We start from the raw sequence: 12670 nt of genomic DNA on the forward strand, positions 1-12670 counted from the left end.
TCGTTACTGTTTGTTGCAATCGTAAATCTCGTTGACATGATCTTTGTAAAACTGCCAATTTCGACGTACACAAACGTGTCTAAGTTAACTACATAACGTCAATAACGTTTATTTGACTTTCTCACCATTATTTGTTAACAGTTAAGAAAATGGTTTGTTTCAAACTAATTTCGTCTTTAATGACATAGTTTTTGTTAAGTTTTAACTGTCAATTTTAAGGTGTAGAAACCTATTTCAATTAACGACAAGTTTAATAAATTGAGCTTAGCAAACCTCTAAGAGTTCACTTTACAACAATTGACTGTGTAAAATGTCTTAAACAGATATAATTTGAACTAAATGTCAATAATTTAGTTACATTGTTTTAATCATTGTTTAATACAATGGTGGATCCTGTTAAAACTCCATTGATATAAACTTTCTAAAACGTTTTTGAAATTTTGAAAAGTTACAGGGTAAAACTTATTGAAATATCATGTTTCCTTTTCAAAGAATTATCTCCAGTTAGTAACTAAATTATTAAAACATTGCAGCGGTTTTGTCAGTAAATGAGATATCATTATAGGTTTCACTTATCAAAAAGGAAAATGAAAGAGAAGTATGAAAAAAAAATCATAAACTACATGTCAGTGTGTGGAAGTGGATGTGACCCTATTTAGTGTCAAATTACGTAAAAAAAACTTACTTATGAAATGTTTTTCCACTTGCATATTCAATTTTATGTTCAATACATTTAAAACTCGAATTTGTAATTTTTCTTTTATCGGTCAAAATGCCATTACAGTTAATTTCTTTCCAAAGTGTTAATAATGAAACTATCAATACTAATTTTATTAATAAAATGTTTATGCACTAAACCAGTTATCCGCAATTATAACATATTTGTCTTTTGTGTTTTATAAAATATAATAAACTTGCATTCTGTCCATAATAATAATTGCGCCTCGGTTTCAATTAAATTTTATTTGACAGGAAATTAATTTTGGTTTAATTAAGTTTCAATGCGCATTTCCATTATAATTACCGACGTTACAGGTTACAGAATTTTCCCATTATGGAATATGTAGAATAATTCAATTTTCTCCCCGGCACGCGGTTAAGTGATGTTAACGTTCTAAAACAATTAAAGTTAGGCAATCTGGCACGAATTTTGACTAGTCGATTTAAAAAAAAACTGGTCTACATGCGATCGGACTTGAAGAATGAAAACTAACAATTTAAATAATTTATGAGGGCGCAGTTTAATTACCGACCATATTTAGCAGCAGGAAATTGTTCTGCTTGCACGCGTATGCTTAACCTAAAGCTTGCTAAAGTAATGATTTAAATAGGGCAAATTTAAATTATTTGACACTTATATTGCTTGACATAAAAAACACCACAGAAATTATGCACCACGTAAAAAGCCGTTTTGTTTTATGTTTTTTCCTTTTGTGTGCTTTATTAATTTATGTTCTGAAACAATACATTTATTCTGCGCTAGTGTTCTCGCATACGCCGTTTTTTATTTTCCTGTTAAAATTCATATGAATAGTTACTGTTTAAACTACCGGCCAACTTATCGTTATATCTCCAGGGCGGCGGCAATCTCCCGTGGGAAATGTAAAACTACGAACATTTTTATTCCTTAAAACTTTCCACTTTTATTTCCCCAAGTTTAGCCTTGCGCAGGGAATATCAAGAGACCGGTCGGATTTATTTGCGCAACGTTAACATTTTTAAGAAAACCATATCTCGAATATTATACACGGTTTACATTTTAGTTATTTATATACTACAGAAAAAGTCTAATACTGTAATAATATTTCTTGCAAGTAGGTATATAAATTGAGGTTTTCAGCAATTTTCACCTCATTTTAATGTAAGTAAACTTATCTTGCTAACAAACACAACTTGGACCAATATAATACTTCTTTGATTTTGTGGGAACAATGAGATTTGGAAAACATCTTACCTGTGCTTTCCGAACCATAAATATCTGGACAGGCTTGATAACTGAGCAGCAGTTTGCTGTCCTCGGTACAAGTGTCTATGTTGGACACTGGGGAACGACATTCACCGTGTCCCCGGTTATATGTGAAAGTAAAGGGCCCCCGAAATGGACAGGGCACGGGAGTGGCATTCTCTCTAAAAAGAGAGTAGAGCAGCGCGTCGCCGGTTATCAAGCTGCACAAAGTCGGAAGTGACTCTCTTCCATGACAAAATGCTGAAAAATTAATTCAAAATGTTGTAAAATAGTATGTTCTATATTAAGAGCGGAAAGTATATATTTGCCGCTTGCACATGAAATTTGCAGCTTGAGGCGAAGCCGAACGCTGCAATCATGTAAAAGCGGCAAAAGTACTTTTGGCTCGAAATATAGACGATATTTTTTCGACGACTGCTGTGGGGTGGATTAGAAGGACAACTCACATCATTTTCGTCGCTCGAACTCATTGTCACCGATAAATCACTTTGACGGAATGTGGTTATTTCAAACAGGTATGTCAAGCGTTGTTATGGAAACGCCGAAAAAAGTTGGTGACTAGATTGTTAGTAGAAAGCGAAAACGCTCTAGAGCAGAAAATCTCTCTTTCTGCTCGCGCGCGGCAAATAACCCCTTTCTGCTTCTAAATGGAAGCGTACATGAGGTACTTTCAAAGTAAGTCGTCGAAAAAAATATTTACGATTTTCAATTGTACGTTAAGGTAAAACAGTTTTGATGAACGCCAAAACAGGGGAACCAAAACATGTGAAAACTTATGACAAGACAACCAACAGTAAGTTGTTACTCAATGATTGTATAATTTTGGGTATAAGTTTTTGACAAATATTTGTTTTTAAATCAAAAGCTTTTTCAAGAATAGATCAACAAAGAAAATGTCTGAAGTAGTATTTCTGTTGAAAGTAGCATGGCAGTAATGTTTTCTGTAAAGAGAGTTTTGTTACTTTTTCTTAATATAATTGCAGAAATTAACATCTTCTAGTATTAACATGTTAATAGAATATAAAATATGTTTTTCAAATATTACGATAACGTCCCTTTTGGAAGTCAAAAATATTTGCTTTGACGCTCATAATCAAGTTGAGTAAAGAATCAGGTTCTGTTTTTCTGTTTCATAACCAAAGTAGCTCGAGTTTTCAATTATCCTGTTAAATTTTATGGTAGTTTCAGTTTATTAAATTGTTATACCCATAATTTCAAAAATAAATTATAACAAGCGTACGGGTTGTGTAAGTTTATTTTCTGTTCTCCTGCAGTTATTCAGTTAATTTGATAAAAATTTGTACAAAAATTGTATTTTCTAACTGAGCGATTTTCTTTTTTTCTTACAATAATTCCTCTTAGGTAGAAGTAAAATTCAATAAACAAAGTCTAATTTTAGCGTAATTTTTTCTTGTCTTCTTTCATCTGACAGACACCATATCTTCTTTTCTCCTTTTTTAATATGGTGGTTTTTTTTCTTTTTATTTTTTTTTCTTTACTTTATTATTTATTATTCATTTTTTAGCTGGTAAAAATACGACTTTTGACGCAAAAATTGTGTTGTATTATTATTTATTGTTATAAGCCTTTTTTCTTCTTCTCTCTTTTGATTAATTCTTCTTAGGTAGGTATACAAGTTTTGGCGTTTTTTTTCTTTTTTTATTCTCTGCTTTAAATTCTTTTTTTTTTAATCTGGTATAAGTAAATACTATTTTCTTTCTTCTTTTTTCTCTGCTTGTAGAATTATCCTTTTTTTAGTTGGTAGAATTGCTAGAAATACCACTTTTAGTGCGAAAATGTTATTGTCTAATTTTGGCGTGTTTGCTACTTATTTTCCCTTCACCTTTCAATTCGTTTTCAACTTTTTTGAAATATTATTTATGTACGCAAACATTTTATTGTATAATTTTGGAGCCCGTTTTCGTTCTTCTCTCTTTTCAATAATTCTTATTAAGTAGACAGAATACAATTTTCCTCTCTTTTCAATTCCCCTTTTTTAATCTGGTAAAAATACCATTTCTTCTTTCTTTTTTTCTAATGTGTTGCTTATTTCTTCTTGTTCCCTTCTCTATTGTCAATTATCCTTCTTTTAGTAAAATCAAAGAAATACCACCTTTAGCGCAATAATTCTATTGTCTAATTTTGGCGTTTGTTCTTTCTTTATTCATCACCTTTTAGTTCTTCTTCTTTACATTAATTTCAATAATTCAATTTAATTTGTAGAAATACAATTAATGCCGCAAAAATTGTATTGTCTAATTATGGAAATTCTGTTTGAATTTTTTATCAATCTGTTTTTAAAATAGTAAACATTGTTTCTTGAACCAACCTGAAAAAACACCATTATTTTGATATGATGAGTAATACAAAATTACTTTATTTGTTTTGTTCCACCTGTGGACTTTTTTTGTTATACAAATTTGGCGTATTATTTGAAGTTTGTACTAAAATATTTGAGCATTACAAGCACAAACATCGACTCTCAAGAGTTTGCGGTTTTGGTATTCGCAAACAATTCTGCGCAAACACGTTTGCGTGAAACAAACTTTTTAATAAATAGCTAGATTTTCTGGGCGTACAAACAAAATTGCCATATCAGTTAAAATGCATGTTCTGACAATCTCTAATTGCATTTCCTCACTCGGTAACAACACGAACATTCGACATTACAAACTTAAGTAGACGTGGAATTGATCTAGTGCTTTACAACACATAAATCTCGTTTTACAATCAATCAACTCGTGAGTGAAAGGCTTGTTCTATTTTCCCGAAAGTGGACGTGTTTAATCCAGTTATTCATGAAGGGTGACATCGAATCTTTTGCCTATAGTGTTGTCAGACCCCAATGGTGGTTTGCTATAATAATAAAAAAAATGCTGCCTAATAAAACGGTAAAAAACACCGAAAATTCTTTTAAAATTTATGGTTTGGCAGTAGCGAAAAGCTATAGAACAGACGAAAGAAGCTTGAAGAAAAATTACTCGTCAGCATCTAATGCAAATACGATATGCAGCTATAAAGACCATATATCAAAGCTAGCATTACACAAGATATTTCCACAACAAAAAGGATCATGCAAGCTCGTTCAATACGAAATAATGCGGTCTGAAAGTTGGCAGAAATATAATACGGTTTTAATAGGTTCCCCCGGAAAGGGTTTCAACTTCTTTTTCAAAAGTAGCCGTAATAATTAGAACCGACCGCAACTCAGTAAATTTGAATAACGCTTAAAGCACGCGAACTTGACATTAACGACACTTTTAAGAAAGGACGACAAGAATTTTTTTAACGTGAGATTGCATAAAGCGACTGCATTGTTTCGGAGCGATAAAGCAAAACGAACACTTTAATAAATGACAGACTTGTCGTTATCTGAACTGGTTAATTACCCGCATGACGCACCGAGTAAAATTTTAAAACACCAGAATTATCGGGCAAAAGGTCGCGAAAGCAATTACAGAAATAAACAGTCACGATTTATCAAATAGTAAAGTCAGGACTCATTGTCGTAGCTGACATTGAAAGATGATTCTTTAGGTTTCCTATTCAGGAATCCGGCTCGCCTGAAATTACGCGAAAACCCACCGGCAAATGAATTTCCCACCGCGTGTACTGTGCTAGTTTATTCATGCTTTAATTAAAGGCATTGTTCGTCTTCTATACTCAAAAGTAATGGAATCGAGAATGAGGGATATAATATTCGTCTACTAGTATCTGCTTCAAATTTGCCTAATCATTCAAACCGTATATTATTTTGGCAAAGCTCTAAAACGTTGTCTGAAGTTAAAACAATCGATTCATAAATACGAAACTTCTCTTATTGTCTTCTATATAGATTTTTCATTTATTGGTAAAATAATTAATTTGGCTTATTATTGACAGGAAGTCGTCGACCTCGGTTTCGTACTTCTTATTTCTTTAGTTAATGAAGTCGATTGGTACCAGGCGGTGTAGCATAGTTATTATAACCCTCAACTGACCTACCATTAGCAAATTTACTGTTAACTGTTATGCAAATGCTTTTGAACGTTATTTTTGTTTTTATGTAACTGAAAACTGAATGTAATGGTTAAAATGAAGGTACTTAACTGAAAACACTTTCAAAATATCAAGCAAGGCAAATATAACATACTAACGTACTAAAATGAACAAATATCTTAGTAACAACATACTGGTCCTAGCACACGTAGGCCAGGTATACAGGGGGAGTGTTTGTCTATGTTTATTCCCTAAAAAAAGACAAAATAGCGAAAAAAATTTTTTTCAAATTTTTGTTAGAATATACGTCTCAGAAAAGTGGAATAGAAATCTGCAAACCGTTTTGTTCTAACGTCAATGCTTTGGCTGGTGCAAATATTGAACTAAAATTGAAATATTGAACTTCAATGACCAATGGTTAATTTCTCAAAAACGACAAAATTGAGAAAGCGCCAAATCAAAATCAGTTGTTGTCACTGTCTCACATTTCATGTAGAGTGGCAAACATTGGAATCACACATTGGATGTGTTTCGCTTGGCTCTTTTAGTTATATTTTTTTGCAGCAAGCCTCTATGTTGGATAGTCCAAAAAATACAGTACCTCGCATTCTTAGTTGGCCACCCGGTACATAACCTATAATTTGGAAACACAAAAACATTAATACAATGATTTTTTTTAACGGCAAATTTTAATATTTTTTTAAAAAATGTCTCTCAGCATGTAAAACGTCAAATTATAATGTAGTAATAATAAAAAAATAAGATGTATATTCCGATTTTTTTGGGGAGTGTAACGTTTTCGATTTGTACGCGGTATGGGACCCAAAAACTTGTTACAAACATAATAAAGGATGTAAGCAGAAACGGGGTGATTTACGAGCCGCTTGGGAAACGAACGTTTGCGCACACTAGGAGCAATATTGCATGTTTTTAAATGACTTTGTAATTGGTTTACGGGCTGAACCAACTGAGAATGCGTATTCCACGCGGAATTGCGAATATTAAAGGTTTAAAGCGAACCTCAATTTGGATAACTTGCCAGTTTTTGAATGGTGACAACGAACGTAACGTACTAGGCGACCATCCATAATGTAGAGTTCGGAAATTTTTCTCTAGCGCCATATTACAAATCCACATATTTCATTTTATGAAAACGCACCATTAGTATGATATACGATCCCAGAAGTCAGATATTTCAATTTATATTACGCCATTTGGAGGATATTTTGGAGTGTATTGTTTTTGCTCTTTTTGGGAACGAACAATTCCGACACTCTAAAGCACCGATATCACCAACTTAAAATATACTTCTTGATATTCGGTGTTAATGGCTGCGTATGTTTGAAGTGAGCTAGACTTACTTTCTTTGTACTGCAGGACGTTTTTGTGTTTTTCGTGTATCACCACGCATCTGTAACACGCCCTTTTCCTGAAACAAAACAAGAAAAAAACATTTTAATTACGAGATTTCAAATCAACACGAGACATAAAGATTTTATAGACATCCCGATCATACAAAGACATAAACCAAATACCCCTATGGATTTATTTGCTGGGAGCGCCCTTGAAGGGCCTTTTATGTGGGCCACTGCGGCTGGGAAAGCTGCCAATAATTGAATTTTCCCGATTCTGGAACTTTGTACTCTTTAACGTCGTATCCCATATCTTTAAAGTTTATGTGCATCACGGTTTCTTCGTTGCTCAATCGATATTCCCCTTTGAAAAGTTTAACAAACTTTCAAACCTTCAAACAGACCCCTACCCCGTTTAAGACTCTATATGTATCCTAAAATTCTTCAGAAATTGAAATTGCTTTTATTGAATTTTATTAAAAGTGGAACGGCGTTCAGTTTATCGATCCCTCGAGCATTATTTTTCCTGAGAGGTACTTAAATTAGAAAATTTCTTTTGCAGTTGTTGCATCCACCTTGATCGTGATTTCGCGCTGGAAAATAGATTGGAAAACGAACGAACCGCATTCCGTCGTCGGATTTCAATTATCTTCTTTGCTCGAACAAATAAACTAAGCGGTGTCACGAATTTTTATTATGACCTCGTTTTTCCATTGTTTATTTTCTTTACATCGACCGAAATAAAACACACATCTTTTTTGTTAGGCATTTTGTCTTCTGCTGAAATTGGTATCATTTAACAACTATCAAAGTTACAACCAGTTTTATCGTGTCTTAGACAAAAGAACTCTAAAGTAACTTTTCCTTTGTGTTCTTTAATTTTAGTTTGAATTTCAGATGATTACAGTTTCTGGTACATTTAAGAAAATCAAGTGTTCTAGACAAGCGGTCGTTAATTTGTTTTGGAAACCTAATAAAACAATACTTCTAAATGCACTACCCTGTATTTCTGTAATTTTACTTTTAAGACACTGCCAGAGATGCACAATGTATTGAAATGTTTTCAAAGCCTTAAAATCTGTATGAAAAGCATTTTAAAGAACTGTGTAACATTTTTCCTCAATATTTCATATGAAAAAAGTACAAATACATCTTATATCTAAAATATCTACACATCTGGAGATATAACAGACAGTATTATTATCAAAAATCATCAGTTTCAGTATTTTGAATGCAATTGGACCAGTTGTTGATAGAACCTTGAGTAATTTAATGAGCCTGGTCAAAAATATGAATAAGTGTCTTTGAAGGCAGTGAAGAAGATAAATGCTTATGGCAAGGATTTCTCAAGTAGTGGACAAAGTAGCACTACAATCTGTTACTGACGTGGCCAACTTTATTGGCTACACCTGTTATAAATAGTTTTAATAAACATTCAAATAAAAATCATAATACAAAAAATAGCTCGTATTGATGGAGCACAAAACATACATGAAATGGAGAACACTGGCAGATTTCCAACAACTGGGGTGGGCACGTAAAATATTGTTCAAGGCCGACCACAACCCATAAATTCGTAGGCTGGAGCTTACACGGTATTGCCCCACATTTTCGAACATTATTGCCGAAATACGATTGAAATAATGGCCCGTTCCGGTATAAACTGTTTTAAATTCAGACGTATTCTCGAAACGGAACGACGGCTGTAAATTTGCATACCGCAGGTTTCACATCGGACCGTCCATAAAATATAAATCCGTAAATCCGACCGCGTCGTTGGGAATTCAGACAAAAAGTCTACTCACTCATCCACCATCAGGAATTTATCGCCATCGGAACCCAAGCATCGGCCTTTGGTGCTAAGTCGCGGTCCTTCGATGTTGACAGGCGCCCGGACTCCTGACTGGAACCAGGCACCCTCCCATCTTTCCGGAAAGTAGCAGGTCCCTGCAACAACAATTTGTATACATTAGACCCGATGGTTATCTGCGAAACTGTCATTTAAGTGCGAGGCCAGAAAATCGCACCTTCCTGCAGGAAATCCCGAATTAAGGCCCGAGTGCATGTATAGCAGTTGTAACGGTTATTACAGCAGTTTCCTGCAAAGTTTGCATTATGGTCGGGACAGTTCGCTTTGTTGCTGAAATTGGATGTCATCATTTCTAAATCGAATCCATTACGAACCCCTAAAGTGAGCATATTACCATGCTGGGAGGGAACACGTTGTTGCGTGTCTCATCTACCCCGCACTTTCAAATCAAACATAATATACAGAACACTTTACATGTTAAAAGAGAACACAATGCCTTTTATTAAGGTTTCAATTCCGCTTTTAGGTCGTAGTAGCAAGCAAAGCTCCTGAGAATGCCACTTTTGCGACGCAACAAATGGCTTAAATAGTGCATCAAAATTGCTATTCAATAACCTAGAAGATTATTCAATTTCGAGAAGAAAAGGTTCATCCGGACAACAATGTTAGCTAACGCTGCAAACGATTCGGAAACTAATAAAACGAGGAACTAAAGCTGCAATGTATGAGCAATTCATTCCGCAATGTCCGTATTTGATGAAACTTTGGTTGCAGCTTTAAAATGTTTCGCCGAGATGTAACGTTGCAACCGTTGCACTTTTGAATATGTTTGTGCTTGCTTGCATTGCCTGGCTTTACTAACGGAATTTTATGTTGATTGAGACAAAGCCGTACAAGAAGAAAATACACTTTTTGTAAATTATCTGGAAGCTTATTAAGTGTATATACATGCTTAAAGTTACTTTTATCCAACTTGAAAACTGAAGTTTTTAACACTGAAGATTGGAGCTTAATGAGTAAAATTTTATCATAACTTACGAGGTTATGATTGTAATTTCTTATGACATACATTATATCAGTGTAATTTGTAAGAATATAGGACAGGATTTTTTTTACGTTTACTTATATCATTATGGTAAGCGGCGGAAAACATACTTTTCCCTGAAAAAATATAATCTATCTAATGAATAAATCTGTAAAAATACTACACAGAGTGTTCTAATAAGCCGTACCACGCGGAAAAAATGTGTCTTATAAATGTGACCACGAGAATATGTTGGTAAGTTCCTAAATGCACAACTAAGGGACGTGTCTGTATCACTAAAGTGAAAAATATCAGAAAACTCTGTTTTAAATGACCGTAGTTGCCTGTTCTCGACTAACAATATTGCTGTTTAACATTTTTTTTCTACCTCTTCATATAAACTGTTCGCCATGGTTCAAAGTGTGCTTTTAAAGAAATGAAATATCTCGAAAACGGCCTCTTTTGCGGCCTTTTAAAATGTTTATTGGGACACCTGGTACAGTTCCATAGGAAATACGTGGAAAAATACAAATACGTACTTATGGAATTTCCGTAACTGTCCCATTCGTGTGTAAAATGCTTCTTATGCTATGTAATTTAATCATCAATTTTCTAGTGATATTTTAGTTTTGGATTTACAGCAAAACTTGATTTTGGACTGTTAAAAACACTACCATTTTTTGGACTTTTTGTACGAGTATATCACATTCCAGTGAGGCCTAAGGCGAAAGAACTCATAAAAAAGAGTCAAAATAGAAGGAATCTAATTTAAGACCGCTGTTTCGTCACCCTCTTGGGGTTGGGTTAGGCCTAAATTACCCACAACTGGTTTCTTCAGATTTTTTTGACGCGTTTTAAGTTTAACAAAGTGGAATTGCCCGCGGTCCGTTTCTTTTTTATACTAAGCCGTATCCCGGAAATTCCAAGATTCCGGTTCCAAGATTCGCTCCCCAGCTCCCTGGTGTGCAATATTTGATTGTCGTTTCTCGATGGGGCTCGTTTGTATTCCTGGTGCGTAACAAGCTTATCCTAGGTCAAAGTAGTTCCGGCAAAACGTCTTAGTCATGCGGCCGTTTTGTGATATTAAATGAGGCTTTTTCATTAGGGTTAGTAATCTGTGAATTTTGGCATCCAGATTTGTATGGTAACGTTGTGGCAATTACAAATGGGCTCACGTTCTATAGTTTTATGAACTAGTAAATTCTCGTTTGATTTGGCAAAATAAAAAAAACTGTCCCATATTCCTTTCTTGTTAGACATAACCACCCCACACGTTTTCTATACACTAGCTGCGAGAAATGAAACTTCGCATCATTATTTCCCTTTAGGGCAGCATTAGGTCCTCTGCGCGTCATTCTCGAGGACGCCTTTCACATTTTTCGTCATTGTTCTAGAATAACGAAGTGAGTTTGCCTCCAGCTTTCAAAACTTTTTTGCCTGACGTTTTCTCATTATAGATGGTAGCGATATAAACTTTTAAATTACTACTATGAGCTGTAATAAATTGCGATCGTTTTTGAGCGAAAATCGATGCATAAGTGGACGACAGTTAACTGTGTACTTACCGTAAAGTTTCTAGTGGAAATTTTAAGGCAACTTAGACATATTCATTCCGTAGGGCTACTTAGATGAGTTGTTAGAAAAAAAGCCGCAAATCGACGTTGACATATTTTTTCTGGATAATCTACTTTTACGGCTCTATAAAGTGGCTTTCCTGATAGAGCAGAAAGAAAGTTGTCCCAATGGGGCTGTCGTCCTCTACGAGGACGATGTAATTAGATCAGTAAGTGGACTTAAAATGAAAGTGGTTACTCTAAGGTTACTTTCTAACCAAACTGGAAAAAATCCATAAATTTTAGAGAAGCACTCAGGCAAAGTGGAAACACCTAAAGACTTATTCCTAAATGTGAAAACTTTTAGTTAATAGGCTGATACACTCGGAAACTTGTTCATAACGAGACTAAATACAACAACATGCTTCCTAAATTATCAAAACTTGCTAATTAGTTAGATAAAATCGTTGATATATGCCACAACAGGCCACCGTAAACCGTAAAGCTCTCTTCCATTACCCAACCAAAAGTGTTTTGCTATAAAGCAAAATTTGGTTTCCATTAAAACCTTTTACGATAAGCTGCGAGTCACAAAAGCTCAAATAAGACTAATAACTTATTAACAAAGGTGGAACGCTGATAAAACTTTAAAAGTTATCAGCCCTTTCAATCGATAAAAAGCACTATTCACGTCAAATGTTTTACTATACGCAACAAGCAATGAAAATATCATATTTTACTTGATATACTATTTATATTGTAACGTCAAAATGATTTATTCATACGATCAGTTGTGCATTATGCACACTTTCAAATTTATTGTATCAACAATAAATATTGGGCAGATAAAACTGCACTTTCGCTTTTGTAAATTTATTCTAAATTTTCGTTTACTGAACCCAGCTGAATATCAATTTTTAATAAATTGGTAACATTTTGATGTAAAATGTATGCGTTTTGAAATTAACTTTAGTTCAACGTAATGAA

At 34.1% G+C, this 12670-nt stretch overlaps 1 protein-coding gene across 5 annotated transcripts in view; it reads right to left on the reverse strand.

Annotated features, from left to right (window-relative positions):
* The window catches only part of aus (argus), a 95102-nt gene that overhangs the window by 14400 nt on the left and 68032 nt on the right, over positions 1–12670 (reverse strand). For 4 of the 5 annotated variants that reach the window (XM_081979103.1, XM_081979105.1, XM_081979102.1 and 1 more), the window contains 3 exons: positions 9102–9243; positions 7306–7373; positions 1955–2206 (listed from right to left, as the gene is read on the reverse strand). In XM_081979103.1, the coding sequence (XP_081835229.1) occupies positions 1955–2206; positions 7306–7373; positions 9102–9243 (462 nt within the window). The remainder of the gene's footprint in view (positions 1–1954; positions 2207–7305; positions 7374–9101; positions 9244–12670) is intronic. The other variant, XM_081979106.1, reaches the window with a different exon arrangement.

This window comes from Ips typographus, linkage group LG4 (assembly GCF_016097725.1).
Source record: "Ips typographus isolate SLU linkage group LG4, UJ_Ityp_2.0, whole genome shotgun sequence".
In the NCBI taxonomy this organism is placed as follows: domain Eukaryota; kingdom Metazoa; phylum Arthropoda; class Insecta; order Coleoptera; family Curculionidae; genus Ips; species Ips typographus.